Here is a 20,476-nt window from a genome sequence, read left to right on the forward strand (position 1 = left end):
TTGTTATTCTAAGATTCTCCATTAGCATTGTTCATTATTATCAAGTCTTAATTGTAATTTGAATATAATAAGTCTAATATACGTTACTGTTGTGTTGAGAAATTTAAAGTGATTTTTTTTGGAAGGTTGAATAAAAAAAAATTAATTATGAAATAAAAATTGATATTAATTTTATTTCATATTTGATATAAGATACTAACTAACTGTCGAACTATTTTATTTCATTATTTACACTAAAGTGTAAATACTATGACGGCAGCACTATCAAACTCCTCTCTATAGTATTTTATTATGATGCCAATATAAGTATCCTAACTAACAGTACAAACTTATGTTTTCCACAATTTTTCATACTTGTGCATTCTCATTTGTGAAATCTTGTCATTTTTAGTTCTTCGTAACATTTGGCTACCAACCTTGAAAAAATCACTTTCAAGGAATAATTATTTTAGTAAAACCTAATCTAAGTATTTTTATGAAGGAATAATATTCATAAAAATATCTAAACTTTGACAGGATTTTCAGTTAAGCATATTAAACTTTGCGGGGTTCTATTACCTCCTAGACTTTTTTTCCTAATGATATATATCTGTCAATTTGGATACGTATAAATATAAGATTGGCACGTGTATTACACACGCCAATATACGTGTAAAAATGAGATTGACGCGTGTATTACATCGCCAGCCGCCGAAACTAGGTATTATCCCTTTTATGAATTAAATGTTGTTTGCTGCTATATTTTTCGGCCATCTGACTAAGACTGCATTTGTTTTTTTTAAGATTCAGACGTTTGAATTTGAATGCACGTCTGAATGAATAAAATATCGTCCTTAGATCTGAAAACTTAATGATTAAAATTGTTTTTCAATATCTGAATGTACAAAAAAACATTATTTGTATATATAATAAAATAAAAAATATAATTCAAATAAAAAACTAATTATATATCAGAAAAATATGTAATTTAATATAACAAAATTATTATTTGATTGAAAAAAAATATTTATGTTTGTTAGTGATAGTGAAGATGGTCGTAATAACGATTGATGTTAGTGATTAGTAATGTTAGTGGTGATAGTTGTGATGGTATTGTAGTGATTGTTACGACGGTGGAGGTTGATAATGGTGGTGGTGGTTGTGATGTGACGTTGCTTGATGTTAGTAGTTGGATGTGTTGATTGTAATGACTGCAAAATAAAGGAATGATGGTTGATGATGTGTTGGTGCTAGACGGAGATATTGTTAGTTGTGATGGTGGAGATGGTTGTCAGTAGAGATAAATTGTAGTGATGATAGTGATGGTAGAGGTGACGTTACTAGTGACAATGGTAGTGGCTGTCGAAGAATATGTGGAGGTTGTGATGTATTAGTGGTAGTTAGCTGTGGTGCTAGTTGTGATAAATGCGTTGGTCGATAGCAGAGATTGACCGATAATGATTGATGATGGTGGTGCTGTTGACGGCGGTGGGGCGTTAAATATAATTAGAATAATAGAGGTAGTAGGTGTGGTGGCGGTTGACAATAGTGGTTGGTAGAGATATTTATTGTTGATAATGGTTGTGATGGTGAAGGTGGTTGGTGGTGGTTGACAATGATGGCGCTGGTAGAGGTGGTGAATGATGATTATGAATAGAGTAGCAGTGAATATTATCCAACAACAGAATACTCTTCAGATTTATTAAGACTTGATTTTAGATCTGAATGATTAATAGTTATTCAGACCTATTAAGAGCTAAAATTTTAATAAAAAATAAATACACTTATTGATCTGAAGTCTGAACCATGTAGATTCAGACCTCCATTAAATGCAAACAAATAAGCCCTAATAGTATTTATTATTTTATATTAATTTTTTTCTTTCTATTAAATGTTTCACTCATTATTTGAGTGAAACATATGTCACGTGGGGTATTTGTCACGCACGTGCCTCCCTTTGGAAAAAGACATGTGTATACTTTGGCTCTGCGTTTAGTGGGCAACTGCGACAAAAAAATCTTCGATACAATTGACGTTTTCCACTTCCATTTTGGTTTCTCTCTCTCTGTTTCTACATGTTCATCACAGCGCCTTCATCATCAATCTCCATCGGTAATTCCATTAATCATCTTTCATTTACTACCTTTTTGATCCAAAACACACAGGTTTGTACCCGTTGTTACAAAGTTTATTAATTTTTTTCATGATTTTTTTTTCTCACTTCAATTTTTTGTTGTTTTACTTACGATTAGCTATAAATCTGAGGGGTAAGGTTTGCGTACTCTTTACCCTCTTCCCCAGACTTCGTTTTGTGGGATTATACGTCCTTCTTTTACTTGTACATGTTTGACTTGGCACACCCGTTAAGAAGCAACAAATAAAATGTAAATTTTAACATACTAGGCCTATTAATAATAAGGGTAAAACAGGTATATTATCTCTTGATTTTACAATACTGGACAAGACGGGCAAATTAATTAAGGGTGACAAAAAAATTTTAAAACAAAAAAAGAGTGACGAAAGTCTTAAATATTGAGTGGAGGTGATAATTTTAAGATTAGTGTTAATGACACTAATTTTAAAATCCTTAAGTTTTTTTATTTACACAAAGATCTCTGCATCATATTTACACAAAGATCCCTATACCACCACTCCTCCTCCACACTCTTTGTTGCCGCCCGCTGCTGCCACCTCCTCTTCGGCGTCACCACCAGCACCACCACCTCTATTTTTACCATAAACATTACTTTTTTCGTGGGCTCCTTCAATCAGATATTTTTTCAGAAATTAATTAAGTATCGAAGTTGCTGCAACAACAGTTGAAGTTGCTGCAGCAACAACTAATAGTAGTTGCTGCAGCAATTACCGTAGTTGTTGAAGCAACTCTCGTAGTTGTTGAATTTGCTAAATTATTTCTTCATTTATTTTTAAAAGAAATCAATTTTTTTTTTTTCAAACTTTCTAATATTTTTTTTAAAAAATAGTCCATGGAAATTAAAAAGGAAGAACGAAATGAAAAGGGAAAGAAAAAGAAGAAGAGAAGATGGAAGAAGAGAAAGTCTAGAGAGAGAAAAAAATAATAAGAAGAAGACGGGGAGAAAGAAAAAGAAGAAGAAAGATTGAAAGATAAAAAAAATGGAAACTCTAAAATTTGAAATTTGGAGTTGGAGTACTTTTTAAAAAATTTAAAAGTTTTTAAAAATTACACTTTACACTCAATTAACTTAATCATAATTTAAATGAAGCTCTGACCTTATCCGGTCAAAGTTGTCACCATTTTTAATTTAAAGACTTTTTTGTCACCTTCCACTTAATTTTCTCGGACAAGTAAATGTTGCCATTTATTTGTACTAGACAACTAAAAGTGGATGGAGGGAGTAGTGAGTAGTTTCTTGTGTTGCCATGTGCATATTGTTTTTTAATGTGTGTAGAAATAGAGGGCGTTAGAGATTAATTTCAATGGTGTTGCTGGTCGTTTGTCTTAGTGACATTTATATTATTTATAGCTTTTAGTTACATTAACTTCAGGGAAATTCAAATTTGTCAGTTTGAACCTATGTTGTTCAGTCTCCATTAAATTGGTGTTGCAACTCGTGATCAACGAGAACCAAAAAACTCTTGCCTTTCTAACTTCTACATTTATCTGTAAATGGATAATTATGTATATCATTTGTTGTTTTTCATTGCTTCAAGTGTCATAGGCAACTGAATACCAAATACCTCGTTAGCGCACTACTGCATATGATGTAACTACTAATGTACCATGTTTTTGATCTCACTTCTAGACATGTTTGATTAAATTGTTTCTGATTACCGAAATAAAATTTGATTAAAGCAAGCTTACTTGTTCACATGATCTTAATAAGGACTTGTGTCTTCATTAGATGTTGTGATTTCTTTTACTTTTGTCTTTTATGTGTTCCTTAGTTTGGCTCTCTCTCTAAAGATATTGCCTACTGTTCTAGGTCCTTCGCATTGTTTCACATGTCATGCTGATGGAGTTGGTTGCTCGCCATCATTTGGAGCTACAGGTAATTGGATCAAACCATCGCATGAGGTTCAGAGATTCTCTGACCATTCAGGTATAAGGTATATAACTCGACAATCTACTTCCCATAAGGATAAAGGGTGCCTGACTTGACTAATATTTCTGATCCTCTGGGCTTCTGCTCCTCGTTGATCTAATAACCTTCCATAGTTAGTTATTGGTGTTTGTCGTGTCAAAATCTGTTCTTTTTGGATCTCCCAAGTCCCAAAACAGCTAGTTGGAACACATACAGTCTGTTGGAGACTGGTAAGAAGTAAGAACAAGATCAGGGTCATCTTAATCTTCTTGGCCTAGTTAATAATGATCTTGATTTGTCTCAGTCCAATCTTCACAATATATTTTTTGGGTGAATTATGAGTTAATCTAGATTTACAAAATCCTACTTCAGCAAGTCTGCTCCATATTCCATATTTAGAACTTATGTGGCTATAGGATATTTTACATTTTACTCGCCAAATGGATAAATAGAAGACTGTACAGATGGAAGTGATTCAAATTACTAGTTAGAGAGAGTAGCTCCCCGACCTCCATGGAGATGTTTTTTCCAAACCAAGTAATCAAACTAGCACCATTTTCAACCTTCAGGCTATCACCAAACATTACCTCCCACGTTGACAGAAAGCTTAGATGCTTGAGACTTCACAGAAAAACCCATCACCCAAAGTGGCAGGTATAATCTACATGACATTTTTCAGCTACAAGGGCTGGTCAAATACTCTTTGAAAGGTATTAGTTTGCTGTATATGGAGACTTTAGTTGGGTACACTTTGTGTTGATATTTACTTCCCTAAATGAATGTGTGAAATTTGTGTTATTGTTGGGTTATTTTTATTATTTTACCATAGTGAAATTTGTGTTATTGTTGGGTTATTTTTATTATTTTACCATAGTTCTCAAAAAAGAAAGAAAGAAGAAACCTCTGACCTTTTCACCTTGTTATTGAAGGGAAAAAGGGTGGGATTTGGTTAATCCTTGCTGGAGAGCTTGCAGAGTTGCTTCTGGTTCTACCATAGTTTGACTTTTTTCAGATTAAGTTATTTGTCCTTATATATGTGCTCCTCCTGTATAGTTTCAGGACTGAGAATCCTTTCTTTGGAGCTGCACAATTGCACTGGCTTCCTGTAGGACATGAGATTAGCCTTTCAAGACTTTCAGTTGCAGCAGATTACCCAGATTCTGTTCCTGATTCTACTAACTATGTCGGAAAAAGTGGCTATCACCCTCTTGAAGGTATGCGGGACCACAAAAGAGTTCGTGATGCTGTACTTACAGCTGCTGAAACAGCAAGGACAACTGTTGAGGTTTTCTCCGCTAATATATGCTATATAAATTAGATCTTACTCATTCTACATGCAAGTGGAGAAAAGTTTGCACGGTACAAGTACTATTATATATCTTTTGGATGGTTTAAATGGGGCATCTTTTTTTTTTCCCCCCTTAATTGCAGGCTAATAGCAATGCTTTGTTGATATTCCCTGGCATGGTTCATTGTGAACCTCATGAACAAGTGTCATGGGCAGAATTTCAGTACATGATTGATGAATATGGAGGTTTGGCTGTTTCTGTTGTAATGTCGCTCACAGTGCTGTAATTTGATCTTTTCCCTTATTATGTTCACAGTTGATGGTTTTCCTTCATGTGTTCAGACATATTCTTTGAAATTCATGATGACAAGAATATCTTGCGAGACCGTGATGCAAGTAATCCCGTGGTACAGATTTTTACTTTTATGGATATTTTGTCTTTCGTGGTTAAAGTTCAAGATCATGGTTGAGCTTTCTGTGTTCTCTTTAGACATTGTGATTAGTATCTTCATATACCTGTAAAAAAATTGTGACGAGTTTCTTCATAAGCATGTTCTTAGTTATGCAGTGCAGTTATAATCTCTTGGTGTCTTATTTGTCTTTGTGTCATATCTCTATTAGTTATTGTCTTAAGCATCCTATACATGAACTGATGAGATCGCTAATAACCAAGACTTATACCTTGGGTTGTCTAAAGTAACTGTGAATTCATCATTTCTAAGGTTACTCATAACAATTAGTGACCGATTCTTTCTGGAAAATTCTCTATTAACTGTAGATTTCCATCACCTAAATTTTCTTGTTGATGAATGCTAAGCTATATTCGTGATTCTAATCCAGTCTTGTTAATCCATGGTTAAAAGAACTCAAAACTCATTAATTCTGAGGTTGAGGTTAAAAGTTATCTCTTGAGTAGTCCAAACTCAAAAACCTTGAATAGCACTTTGGGTCACCTTTAGAGTGATGTGAATGGAGAAAGTAGGAATTCCAATGGTTGAATCCTTCCAAATTCTCACATCTCACTTCATTAGATCCAATACTTGAGTTTCTATGCGATTTTGGGGGTGGAGCGAGTCCTAGAACCCTCCTATGGATGCTTCCAAGCAGTAAGAAGGAAATAAGAAAAAAACCGTGGGTGCTGTTTTCCCCCTTAGAAAGGTTTCAGCAACTGACCTAAGCATAAGTGCATTTGATCTCAGGTCATAAGATCACGTCTCTTGTGTATCACTTATTCGTCGCTTATCTCTTGAATCACAATTTCCATTCCCATTGCACCAGAGATATTGAAGTGTTCTCTTTTTCTACTCGGACATAGGTTGACCTACTTGAAACGAATCTGAATTGTGTTTAACAAGTTCCAAACATCATTTAACATCCAAGAACTTGGACAGGTATTTTTGAGGTAAAGGTAACAAGAACAAGGACAGGTATTGTTACATTATCAATAGCATACCCAGTGTAGTCCACTAATGGGGCATACACAGATATTGTTATAGCACATTATTTCCTTTTATGCACATCAGAACATGTAACACATACAACATGCACCGAAATGGTTGGGGTATCATGACTTTTAACACCTTTGATCATCATAGTGTTGAACGTGAAAATTGGTTAATTTGGAAGTCTGTGTAATAAATTGATACGAAATGAAAACTGCGAAGATGGAAACAACATGAAAACAAAGGAAAACGCTAAAACAAGGAAACAAGATAGAAAACAAAAGGATAAAAGGAAAGATAGATAGATTGACACAAAGAGATAAAGAGAGGACAACCAAAGGGTATAGCAAACCCTAAGACCTTCCTATCAATTACCACAAGCACCAACCTCTTACGAGGACCTCACGGGAATGGAATCCCGAGCAACCCACATTTCTCGACAATCTATAAAGCTCCCAACAAGCTTCAATAAACACTCGCAAGTGTATCTCTCATCATCATTTATCAACTACCCCTAAAATGAAAAAGGTCCTAGCTATTTATAGGCCAAAGGCCATTTATTACTTCTTGGGCCCAAAAGTGACCCTAAATACTAATTGGGCCCATAAGTGGCCCAAAAGCCTAAATGGCCACATTCCTATGATGCTCTTTGAGGCCCAAGCTATCATCCAAATGTGATGTTGCTCCTTGCTCCCTCGAATGGCATCATCAAATGTAGCTCCTTCCCAAGCTATCTTCCAATCACGTATTTGCTTTCCTAGGATGATCAAGTCGTGGATCCTTAGGTTTGATCCTTGAAGCATAGATCCCAAAAGAGTGGAGCCAATTTGGCTTGTATCATTAAGAAATGACTGAACTATCTCGATGATCTCTCACTTTATCCTCTTTGTACTTTTACTTTCCGTAGGGATGTGATTGGATTGAATAGCTTTACGCTAGTTGTCAACCTACCGCAACTCCTCTATTTTATCCAGACTAGGGATCGACATAAGAATGCGAAGCTCACATAGGCAGAGTTAATGGCTTCAATACGTTTCTCGTCCCTTGATTTTTTTTTTAAATAATAAGGTCCATTGAAATGAAAATTCTTCCACGGGCTTTTGCTGGCTAGTGTCTCGTTTTGACATTGAAGTGTTGACTTAGATTGTCTTGAGGTTGATAAACAGCTGTTGAAGAATATAGTTATGTCGAATTTGAGTCGTTCGAGTGTAGATCAGTAGTGAAATATATGCCTGTAGGTCAGTGCTGAAATCTCTACTATCCATATTTTACTGCATTATTTCAGAATGCATTGATTGGAATGGGTTTTTCCCAATACGAGAAGAGGAGGGCAGAATCACCTGATGACATCAATTTAGGAGGTGATTCTATTGATGATCCTTATTTCTTTGACAACTACTTAGAGGTGAGTAAACAACCATTTCACTATATAATTTGTCCGATTAGTCTTAGTTTATTCTTATGCTTAAATGTGTCGTTGCATTTGTTTTTTTCCAGGTCGAAAATTCCGAGATGTCTGACTATCAAGTTGATTGGGGAATGCCAGATAGTTCTATCATGTTGCACCCACTTTATTTCGCTAAGTGCTTGACTAAGGTGGTTTTCAATTCTTTTAGCAACTCTCCTAGCTATATATTTATTAAGGAACTATTGCTCGTTCCAAATTTTTTTCTAGCTCTATTCTGTAAATGTCACTTTATGCCTATGTTTTCATTTCCCAAATCTTATTCTTTGCACAATTATGAAAGGAATAATAAAGGAGCATATACATAAGAAAAATGCAGATGACGTCACTATAACATCTTATTTCATATAATGATTACATCTCAATCCCAACTAGTTGGGTTCGGTTTATGCAAGTATAATAAACACAATCTACTCAATTGCAACTAGTTGGGTTCGGTCATGCAAGTATAATAAACACAATTTTTATAAGCTTTAAAATAGAAGCTAGCTTTTGGCATCCATCTTAATTCTTGGTTTACCAATATTGGGCTTCCATATTATGTTGTCCAAGATCCGGTTAGTAGACCTGTGCGTACGGCGGGGGAATGTTTAGTTTGTCGCGCATTGGTTGTGGGATGGGGATTTGGTCTCTTTATATGGTTTTGGATAATCCTTACCTCGTGAGCTAGCTTTTGGGATTGGGTTTAGCTCACGGTAATTTTTGATTCCCCATCATGCATGAGATGCCATATGAAGTATGTTTTCCAGGAATAATGTTTTTTCCCTATTTTTGGATCATGCATTGGTAGAGTAAACTTAAGCTTCTTTAGCGAATTGTGCATCATCAGGTTTACTATGTAATATGCTCAAATGATACGCTACATTTTATTCCGTTGCTAAATTTGTTTTTTCTGAATAGACATTGTCCAATTTGGTTCTGCTCAAGCCACAAACTATTTGTGTATTATAGGCTATTCATGTGAAACATGCTAAGATGATGGATAATCCATCGAATGGCATTTCAATTTGGGGACGCCTCAAGCCTGCCTTCCTGGAAGAAGAATATTACGTGCGGAGGCTCTTCAATGATGATGAAGTTAGTGATGACTACACTTCGAATTTGAAAGGTAAAGTTAACAATTAATTTGTTTCACACCAAGAGGGATGCAGGTAATTTCCAAAATTCAAGGCTAGAAAATGTAAATCTAAGTTGTTTTGGCAGCATAGTTTGCTGGCTCATTTATTCACTGAGCTTCAAACTGTGAGTGACGCTAGGGGATTTATCGATTATTAAAAAAAATTGTTGTCCTGATTAGTAGAAAGAGTTTCTTTTGTTAATGTCTTCATCTCAGGGATGACTGCTCGTAAGCGTAATGTATGTATATGCCTTTAAATTTATTTACTGCCTTAAGATATAAAAGCTTTTAATTGCAACACAAAAGTGGCGGTCATACAATAGGGATTAAGGTAGAGATGCTATAATGGGGTCACCTAAAATGAATTGTTATATTACCCATTCGCTACAAAATATTTGCCCGAATACCCCTTTAGTTTGCATGCTCCTTTCTTCTCTTTTTTTTGGTCCTTTCATTTATTGCTTTTATCCTTTTCTCATTTATTATTTTTCCCTTTCGTCTCCTTTATCCTTTGTTAGAGATATCATATAGTAACATTTTTATTATTTGATACCTTTTTTTTTATCTGTTTAGCAAGTTGGGGGGTGGGAGGCACAATGGAGTGGGACCTTTTTGTATTTGAGGTTCCGGAGGAATTTCCAATATTGGTAGGTGACCGAACTTCAAAGTTTACTCTCTATACTTCACAACCAATGTGAGCTAGTCGACAAACCTGATGCTTTGAGTTGGGAGTAGTGGAATAGCAAAGTCCAAGTCCTTCTATGAGAAGCTTCTGGCTAGGACGGGGGGTAGTTTTTCCTGTGATTCAGTATGGATACCTAAGGTGCCAAGGAAGGTATGTTTTTCTTCTCATGGTTAGTTACACGAGGAGTGATTTTGACGATGGAGAATCTTAGAAAACGGAAGGTTGTTTGCATAAGTAGGTGTTTCATATGTAAGGAAGCAGGTGAGGACCTGAATTATGTTTTACTACATTCCTTTAACCCCACTTGTGGGAATATACTTGGTATGTTGTTGTTGTTGTCAAATAGCCATGAGTTTATGGTGGGATATCTTTAGATGGATTGGTGTTTCTCGGACAATGGCAAGATCAGTGAAGGAGTTGATGTTTAGCTGGAAGAGTGGAGCTAGAAGAAGAACGCACAAGGCTTGGAATGTTGCTCCTTTTGCTTTAATGTGGGTCATTTGGAAGGAGAAAAACAGGAGAGATGGAGCTGAGCTTTGCTCAATTGAGGATTAGTCTTCGATCCCTTATTTTCTTTTGGTGCACCCGTGTAGTTCCTATTTTTTATAGAGGATTGGATGTCTTTTGGAGAGTGATATTTTGCAGGTTTCTCCTTTTTTGGTATATCTCTTCTTTATAAGGCCAAGTTGGCCTTAGCATCAATTAAATATTTTACTTGATTTTAAAAACAGTGCTCTGCTTAGAATCTGCAGTTTCTAGGGGATCAGTTTGGGAAATAGAAATTGCTGTGCCATTTTTTGAGCTCCTTTACATTTTGGATCTAGAGGCCTTGGTGTTGATCTAATTATAGGATAGGCTGTAAGTTATAACGTAATTAGTGATTCGATCAAAATGTCCCACAGATATTTTTCCAAGTTATGATGGATGTCCTTGCACACAATGTGGTCAAATAAGGCCCATATAAGAATGTTTGCTTTTCCTTTCATTCAAGCATGCTGTACTTACTGGCGACAGCCGCAAATGTTTAGCTTTTCCTACGTTGTTTTCGTTCTAGCATGCTGTACTTACTGGTGATAGCCTCAAAGTGAAGTTTTTGGCTAAAGATGTTTCCTTTTTTGACATAAAACATGAAAGTGATGGGCTGAAGATGTGAACCAGCTTTTGCAACAAGTTGGGCCTTCTTTGTTCTCTGTTTAGCTATGTTGAGCTATCTTTTCTAGTACTATAAACTGTCGTTTTGGTTGTTAGATATAAGGAGGCCATCCTTCAGATCTAGATGCTGGAATGGCATTTCACTTTGGCCATTGTGAGCGAAAAAGCAACAGTTTTCTGTTCTATTTTATTTTATATTGATTTATTTACAGTAATCTCGAGCCGGGGGTCTATCGGAAACAACCTCTCTATCTCGCATTTGACGTAGTGGTATCCGGGAGAAGGTTGGAGTGACTTCGGTGGAGGACAAGATGCGGGAAGTTCGGTTGAAATGGTTCGAGCATGTGAGGAGGAGGGGCACGGATGCCCCAGTTCGTAGGTGTGAGAGGCTGGCTTTGGATGGTTTCAGGCGGGGTAGGGGTAGGCCGAAGAAATATTGGAGGGAGGTGATTAGACGTGACATGGAGTAGTTACAGCTTGCGGAGGACATAACCCTAGATAGGAAGGTTTAGAGGATGCGGATTAGGGTAGAAGGTTAGTGCCTGTGGGTGGGTCGCAGTCAGTAGTTAGGAGAGCTTTGGGGTGGGGGTAAGTGGGTAGGGGGGCCTTTGGTTTATTAGTATAGGGTATTACTGTGTGGGTGTTTCATTTCTATTGTGCCATCTTGTTTCTTGCTCTATTATGAATTTGCTTATTATTCTTTGTCCTGAGCCGGGAGTCTATCGGAAACAGCCTTGCTACCTCTCTGGAGGTAGTGGTATGGACTGTGTACATTTTACCCTCCCCAGACCCCACTGTGTGGGAATACACTTGGTTTGTTGTTGTTGTTGTTGAGGTAGTGGTATGGACTGTGTATACTTACCCTCCCCAGACCGCACTTGGTGGGAATAAACTGGGTATGTTGTTGTTGATTCGTTTACAGTAATATATCATTTCCTGCTGAGGAAGTTGGATTGGCTTCTTCACTTATAGTCTGTTATGGCAACTGCATGGTGAATTCACTTTCCATATTTATTTCGCCTGCATCAACTGTATTGGTTTGCGCTGTTAGTTGTATGGCTGTTGATCGTAGTTTAGAACGATCTCTTACTCTAGATCTCAGATCAGTGTTTGACATTGAAAGTTCTGTTGCCACAAAGAATCTTGTTACTTCAAATGTTTTTAATGTATTATTTGATTATCTATTGATTCACACTTTTTCTTTTAACAGATGGAGAAAGCTTTAGTTCAAGATATGACAAGAGCTGCAATTTGTCTTCTATCTACAGATTGGAAATCATCAGAATCGAGCTATTTTCGGTATATGGTGCTCAAGTATGTGTTCTTTTCTCTCATTTTGTATTTGTAACGACTCCAGCAAATCAGATTAAGGAGAAGGGGGGTAGGGGGTGGGGGGTGAAGTATGTTGATTCAAGTATCCCTTTTCTGTTCTTTTTTTAAGATCATGACACAAATATTTGGTATGTGTTATGCACAAACCATTCTAAGTAGTCATACACCGAAGAAGGGGGTATTAGGCTCGTCATTGGAAAAATGGTGTGTAATAAGTAACTTTACTCAGTAAAGTATGTATTAAGCCTTCCTCTTTTGTCACATCAGAGTCTTGCCTATAGATTAGTGCATGTATGGGTTAATCTAGTTTTAGGATTTCCTATCTGAAAGAACTGAAATATGATATAAGCATAAGATACACGCAGAAATGAAAGATTATGTTACTTGAAGTATTCTAGGATTGCGATAGGCAATAATGTCATGCTCAGCGTTCATCCTCCTTTTTTGGGTGCAGTTAGCTGTAAATTTGCATGACTTCGAGGATGCTGAGCCCGATAGTCTTGTACACTCAGTTCCAGCAATTTTAGATTGGTTTATGCAGCAAGGAGTAAGGTGCAAATATGCACTTAAAGCTCTTTGCAGAAAGAAAGGACTCCATGTTGAGGTACACTGGCGAGTTAACACTAGTTTGGACAATCAAACTTACTCTTATTCGCAAAACAGATGTGGAGTAAAATATGTTTACCCCATTGAGAACTTGAAATCTTGTATTTCTGCTGTAAATGTTTGGCAGTTATCTCCATGTCCTCTTTTCCCGCTTTTTAACTTTTTTCATTTTAATAAATGTTTCATTGATACATGTCATTATATCTAATAGCTTATGTATTACATTATAAAAACTCAATTGAGAGTGTATATCATAGCTAAAATCCAATATTCCATTTGTAATTCTTGCAGAGGGCAAATTTGATTGGAGTTGACAGTCTGGGCATCGACGTCAGAGTTCTCTCTGGAACCAAAGTATGGACTCATCGTTTCCCCTTCAAAGTCAGGGTAAGCAATAGAAAATACTTGACTTTAAACGTCCACTGATATGTAGTCGTAAAAAAATAAAAATGGAGTGATCGCATGTTGTTTACGTGGTAAGGAAAATGTATCTCATTGTAACTTAAGTGGAAGTGTTCAATTTATTTTGTAAATCTTGCTTTGGTGTTGTGGAAGTGAGCATAGTAGAGCTTGCATATCTAGAACAAGATGAGAGAGTACTTGCTACTGTGAAGGTGTTACTTGGAATACACGCCCGTGGCACCGGCATATGAACATGTCAAACAATAGACATAATCTGTGTCATGCGGTTGACTAACTTGAGAAGGCGGATGTCTATATAAAATATGTAATACATGATAATTCTTCCCAGTTCCCTTTTCTATGTATCAAGATAAATGAATAGTGACCTTTTCCTTTTGAAAACAATGTTGCATTTGTTGGTGAAAAACATTATTTTCTGTTACATTTCTCCATACGACTAAATTTACGCCAAGTTACAAGTAATCGACAGACATGATTTTGATTTTTTAATTATGGCTTCTCTGCAGGCAACAACAGAGATTGCTGCTGAGAAACAGATAAGGCAGCTTCTTTTTCCCAGGTCTCGCCGCAAGAAGTTTGGGAGTGCTGAAAGAGCTGGAGATTTGGACTCACTTTAAATTTAGTCTTACTGTTTATGAATAAACGTATATGTCTCTAAATTCTTGTATGCAGTTAGTCCTCAGTTTTGATTTCTTGAAAGTTTTTGTGTTAGTGGGTAAGTAGTGATGATGGATTTAAATTCTAATAATCAACTCTCTTGGATAAAATATAAAAGATAAAAGGAGGGTCAATATTAACATGATAGATGTGATTTTTGCTGCCTTGCATATATATGGTGATTTTAAGTTTATTAAAAAGAAAATTGTTGTCCTTATAACTGGAAAAAGCTTGTTCTGTTTACGACAGCTCAAAATTTGCACCTTTTTTTTTTTTCCTAAAAGAGAGAATTAGTGGTTGGACAAAATTGGATTTGTCAATTTTCTTTATCATTGACATTCAATTTTGATCCTTAGCATGTCTAATTAGGAGTAATTGATCAAGCTTCTTGGAATTTGAAAGAAAGTGAAATGATTGTTTTCAAAGATAAAAATATTCTTTTATTTGGTTTTGATGTTATTTTGCCATTTCATTTGGCAAAATACCTAAATAAATATCTTATATTTATATCTGCGTATTATTTTTCTTAAATTACAAAGTGTCTTTTGTCAATTTGAAAATCATGTTATCCCAGCAAGTAAGTGTATCTGGTTAAGTACATATAACAACAAATAAGTGTATCAGCTCAAGTACATATTTTGGATATTTTGCAGGGTGATAAAGACAGAGATATCGACTATCGCTTAGTGTTTGTATAATATTAATACTCAACTTCTTAGGATGTAAATATTAGTTCTAGAAGGTTAAAGTACATATTTTGGATATTTTGCTTGCTGATAAAGACGGGAAATTATCACATCGGATAGTTAGGATATCAACTACCACTCAGTGTTTGTATAATATTAATACTCATACTCGTACTTATTAAGATGTAAATACTAGTTCTAAAAGGAATACTATTATTGCTGCCGGTGTTTGTACAGTGGCACTGCCACAAGATAATTCCTGTAGACGGGGTTTTGTTATAATACAAGCATCGTTTTTCCAAACCCACCACCAAAAGAAAAATCGATCCTAAATTGGTTATTTTGTTCCTCTACTCTCATTTCCTCACATTGTCTCGTCTATTTCCTGTTTATATTTCACCCCTTTTTTTTTTTTTTTTACACATTGCCTCTAGCCGTAAAAAGTATAAATATTTAAAATATATATTTTTTAAAGTAAAAAATAATATTTAAAAATTAAATTGTGTTTGATCATAAATATAAACTGAAGGTATTTTGAAATTTTTAGGAATAACTTAGAGTAAAAATAATTTTTCTAATTTTTTTAAAAAAATATTTTCACAAAGTCAAATATGAAAGGATTTAGGATTTTTACTAGGAAAATTTTTAAAAAAATTGTATGCTTGAGATTTAAATTTAGAACTTTAAAGTGAATTTCAAACCTCCAAAACCATTGATCCTGCTCATAGTATAGTATTAGGGAATTAAAAAAACTATATAGCTACATAAATAATAAAAATATTACCTTATATATATAACGTAATTTTTTATTGAGGGATTCCTCTCGCCCTTTTAGATATGCCTATGATCCAAGTACTTCTCAAATGACCCCTTGAAGAAAATTTTTTCCGATGTCCCCAATTCTTAACTCATTCTTTGATTTTACTCTAGCGTCAGGTGTTCCTTCATTCTAAGTAACCACGTATACATGATATCTTTTTTAATATAATCTTATATTTTTAGGTTCGTCAAAATTTCATCTAAACTTAACCCTTATTTAACTCTCTGCACTTTTATTAATTTTTTAATATTTCATCACATAAATCAACCAAAGAGACAAAAAAAGCCATAAATGTTGTGGGTTAGAAGTTTAGGAGATCTAAAATAAAACTACTTTGATAATTTTACTATCTCCGTTTCATATTATTTGTTCATCGTACTAAAAATAGTTGTGACATATTAGATGTCCACCTTACTAAATCGAGAAAGTGTTAATTAAATTTTTTTTTATACTACCCTTGCAATTAATTCTTTTGAAAGTGTTCATGTTTGTTTGTAAAATTTTCGAAAATTCCTTCAAGGATAAATTAGTAAACTTGCCTTCTTATTTATGATTTCTTAACATCATGAAAAAAAAATAAACTAACTAATATGAAATGGATAAAATATCAGTTTCAAAAAGTTATCTATTAGTTTTTGCTTCTAACTAAGTAAAATAGAAGAAGCAAAAAATAAAGAAAAATTCAAATTAACAAACTAACGCTAGACGTCAATTCTGCTAATATATGAAGCAACGAGACGGCCATGATCATAATACTAAATTTATATGAATTTAGTTAATAATTAATTAAGAGTTAAAAATATAAAGAAGAGTGGCTAACATACTTTGTGGGTGAGAAATAAAGACCGACACACAACTTACACTATTTGAGTGCCATCGATAGTAAAATTTTCCATAAGAGTGCAACACATGATGGCTATTTATTAAATTCGACTTTCCCGCCAAATTTCCCAACCCTCCCTTCTTTTAACCCAAACACTCTCGTTCCTCCTCAAACCAGGGACCAAGCAAACCCTAATTCCCAATTTTTCTGCAATTCGAAAAGAATAAATACAATTTTGGTGTTTGTTAAAGGAAAATGGATGTAGACGAGATTGATGAAGAGGAGTTTGGGTTCTCGAGGAACTATTTCCTTGCTAAAGAATTGGGCTCTTCAAGGAAAAAATCTGCTCGGAAGCTCTCTGAAATCGATCTCGTCGACGAGGAGGTTTGTGTTTTGACTCTTCTTTTATAGTACATAGCATAGTCATTTCCTGGAATCCCTTCCGACAATACCTTCGCTACACCCAAATAAACTCAGTTAAGTAATTGTTATCACTTGATGTAATCTGAGAACATGCTCCGTTTATCCCATCCAATGTATGTATTTCAATCAATTCTATTGTTTGTAGAACTACAATACTAGTGACATTTTCATTTTCAGATGAGTGTAACTTCAGCTTAACACCTCTAAATACTCACAAGTATTAGCTGTGAACGGTGAACTGCCCGTTTATTTTCTATGAGTGTCTATGTTGCGAGGACTCTTCACTTCCGATGCAGCGCCCGTAATGGATTCTCCAAAAATACACTGCTTTTTGGAGAATCCGACACGCACCCGCTGCTGGCATTTTTGAAGAGTCCGAGCAACATAGATGAGTGTGATAAAAGGTTAGACAAAATTGTGCTTTTGTAATGAAGGAGAAAATAAGGGCTGATTTGTCATTTGAGACCTTCCAGGAAGTGCATGAAGGCACATTTACAAAAGAGATAGGCTACCTCAAAATGTGAGCTGTGATCATTAACGTGATAAACTATTGTCCATACTTGACCTTTGAGCTAAGGCAATAAAGATAGTATCAATGAAAAAGGCCATTGTACGATGCCCTCGAAGATAAGAGATTATGCACAATATCCAAGTTATGTTTCTTGTCCATGGTTGTGCTGAAACACGAGAAAGAAGTCCATAGCTATGATTGTTGCATGCAGGAATTAAGACAGGTGGCAGCTAATATTGAGCCCAAACATGAGAAAGAAGTTAAGCATTTGATCAGTAGCTATGAAAGTTCGTATTCAAATTGGCTTTTCGCGCTAAGGTCAGAGTCCTGATGTATAGGTTTTACTCTATGCTATGCTTTTCGATTAGTTTTTAATTTGCCCTTTTTTTCATTAGCTATCAAATTTAAACCAGGAAGGTTTTCCTTTCTAACTTTTTATTCATTTAATCTGATAGATGCGGCTTTGCACTTTTGATGTATGGTTTCGGATCAAAGAAAGCTTTGATGGAGGATTTTGCCACAAAATCTTTAACCGAGTACTCTGTTGTTGTTGTCAATGGGTATCTTCAGTCTATAAATCTTAAACAGGTATTCATCTATTGTTCCTTGTTCAAAAATGGTGCTTTCCTATGTTTTAAGAATATCTTGTGTACAAAGTCTCAAACTCCCACCTTGCAAATTTTCTGAAAAATGATGTTATAGGCATGTATATCAGGTCTAGGCAGGTTACTACAAGAGCTGTCATCATGGCAGGGGCACTTGTTTGTAGAGCTATGTTGGGTTTGGTTGCAAGCTTCCTACTTTAGTGTGTTTATAGGCTCACCACATGGATTTTTAAGTTAACACTGACAATATTTTGAAGATTATTGCTACCTTATATAGTAGTGCTAAATGCTAATGGCTTTAATGAGTGGGCTATAACTGAAGATTTCACCTTGGCTTGCCAATTAGATGTTATGGAATTCACAATCCTAAAACAATTGAAGCAGAGCACCAGTTGCTGAAAATAATGCTGAATGCTCTTTTTACCTTGGTCTGATGGAAGCTATCAATACTTGAAACACCGATAGCTTTTTAAATGATTCATGTGATTCTTGGTGCATGGTCCCTGGGACTTAATATGGCAATAGTAATTTCCTTTTTCTTAAGTTAGTATTTGTTAAAAATATCAACAGTTATTGCAGCTCTGAGCACACCCCCTATCATGATATCATATGCCAAGATCTCCATGAGAAGCACATTACCGCTGTTGCTGGCACAATCTTTCAGAGTAACTAAGAGATTTACTATTGTTGATTTATAATTTCAGGTGGTGATAACACTGGCTGAGCTCCTCTGGGATCAATTAAAATTGGGACGAAAGACTCCCTCCGGAAGTCTTTGTAAAAGCCAGCAGCCATTTAACACCAGATCCATGTCTTACCTTCTGACCTTTCTAGACAAACCAGACCTAGAAGTTGAGGATTGTTTTGTTTGCATTCTTGTTCATAACATTGATGGTCCTGGATTACGTGATTCTGACAGCCAACAATGTCTTGCAAGGATTGCTTCTTGTTCTCATGTTCGTATGGTTGCTTCCATTGACCATGTCAATGCTCCTCTTTGTAAGAGCTCTCTGTACATGTATGTGAGTGTATATAATTGAATGCATATATAGAGGATGTCTTGAGGTGGTGTAAGGGAGTGTTGGTGGAAGTCTTTTCTCTGTGTCTCTCGCATGTACTAGTGCATTTTGCTAAACTTTACGTGTTTTAAGAGTTACTAGGTCGAGTGCCTTTTGCTAATTGCTGCTTGAATGTAAATAAATAGCACTTCAACTATACCATCTGATGCTGAAATGTCAAATTCTAGTCATTTGCCTTAATTACTTAACTTATATTTATTATTTGCATGTCACATTGTAAAAGGTCTGACATTTACTAAATTGTCAATTATGCCAGTGTGGGACAAGAAGATGGTTCATACACAGTTTGACTGGTACTGGTGCCATGTTCCTACTTTTGCTCCATACAAGGTTGAAACAAAGTTTTTTCCTTTCATCCTCGCCCATGGGGGTAGTGCGCAAAGTGTGAAGACAGCTTCAATTGTCTTGCAGAGTTTGACACCGAATGCTCAAAATGTTTTCAAAGTTCTTGCGGAGCATCAATTAGCCCATCCTGATGAAGAAGGCAAGTTCTTTCATACTTCGGTTTCCCATTTCTATCTCCATTTCCATGTATGTAGACGCAATTAGGTCTCTTTTAGTCATGCCTTAAAGTTGGGCATGGTTCTTCTCAGGTATGCCAACCAATAATTTGTACAGTACTTGCCGAGAACGGTTCTTGGTGAGTAGTCAAGTTACTTTGAATTCACACTTGACAGAATTTAAGGACCACGAGTTGATCAAAACCAAACGAAATTCTGATGGTCAAGATTGCTTGTGTATTCCTCTTACAAATGAAGCCCTTCAGAAACTTATAGCAGAGATCATTTAATAGAGAGCTTCTAATATGATATGAGAAGGCAAATTACTCATCAGCAAGTTTGAGGCAGATGCATGCCTTATGTTTGGCAAATATTGGGCTGGTCCTCAGCTTGCTTTTACTCAAAAAGTTAGGACATATGTTGAATATGGAAAATCTATCAAGCATCTCATAGAGGGAGCAATATACACTACTCCACAATCTCTGGGTTTCATATGCATCTTCGGTTTGTGGGGTTGTTAGATCCTCATGTAATGTCGCTATTTCTGTTGATCATCTTCTTGTTTGGAGATTCTGCTTTGTAAAAAGACTAGCTTGCTTGGAATGTATTCTGTTTCTCAACATATTTTAAGCACCATGTAATGACTCTTCTTTAGTTGTCGCACCTGTTTATGCCCGTTTTTAAGTGTACGTATTCAAGCAGAAATCTGGGGAAGAAACTGTTTGGCTAGTGTTGTTTTCAAGTTTCGTTGCACAAAATTGCAATTTCTGCACAGAAGTTCAGACTAGTTACAATGATCATCTGTTTATATTTGTATGT

The 20,476-nt window shown here is 35.6% G+C and overlaps 2 protein-coding genes across 4 annotated transcripts; both read left to right on the forward strand.

Moving 5' to 3' along the window:
- Window positions 1-1,877: 1,877 nt before the first annotated feature.
- Window positions 1,878-14,380, forward strand: LOC107875732 (uncharacterized protein At3g49140). Of its 2 annotated transcripts, none has more exons than XM_016722551.2 (12): window positions 1,878-2,091; window positions 3,945-4,068; window positions 5,097-5,328; window positions 5,475-5,577; window positions 5,674-5,738; window positions 8,059-8,178; window positions 8,271-8,369; window positions 9,190-9,346; window positions 12,403-12,506; window positions 12,979-13,128; window positions 13,422-13,517; window positions 14,060-14,380. In XM_016722551.2, exons 1-12 carry the CDS (start codon window positions 2,055-2,057, stop codon window positions 14,168-14,170), a joined length of 1,398 nt encoding a protein of 465 aa, XP_016578037.2. In that variant the 5' UTR covers window positions 1,878-2,054; the 3' UTR covers window positions 14,171-14,380. The 2 variants fall into 2 exon arrangements, with proteins under 2 accessions (XP_016578037.2, XP_016578038.2); XM_016722552.2 differs by having other exon boundaries at window positions 1,945-2,091; window positions 5,103-5,328.
- Window positions 14,381-16,542: 2,162 nt separating this feature from the next.
- On the forward strand, window positions 16,543-20,293 carry LOC107875729 (origin of replication complex subunit 2). Of its 2 annotated transcripts, XM_016722549.2 has the most exons (7): window positions 16,555-16,923; window positions 17,685-17,791; window positions 17,929-18,061; window positions 18,783-19,077; window positions 19,414-19,487; window positions 19,569-19,641; window positions 19,751-20,293. In XM_016722549.2, the coding sequence occupies exons 1-7, from the start codon at window positions 16,795-16,797 to the stop codon at window positions 19,945-19,947; spliced, it is 1,008 nt and encodes a 335-aa protein (XP_016578035.1). In that variant the 5' UTR covers window positions 16,555-16,794; the 3' UTR covers window positions 19,948-20,293. The 2 variants fall into 2 exon arrangements, with proteins under 2 accessions (XP_016578034.1, XP_016578035.1); XM_016722548.2 differs by having other exon boundaries at window positions 16,543-16,923; window positions 19,414-19,641.
- Window positions 20,294-20,476: the final 183 nt, after the last annotated feature.

The sequence above is a fragment of the Capsicum annuum genome, chromosome 6 (genome assembly GCF_002878395.1).
Source record: "Capsicum annuum cultivar UCD-10X-F1 chromosome 6, UCD10Xv1.1, whole genome shotgun sequence".
NCBI lineage: Eukaryota > Viridiplantae > Streptophyta > Magnoliopsida > Solanales > Solanaceae > Capsicum > Capsicum annuum.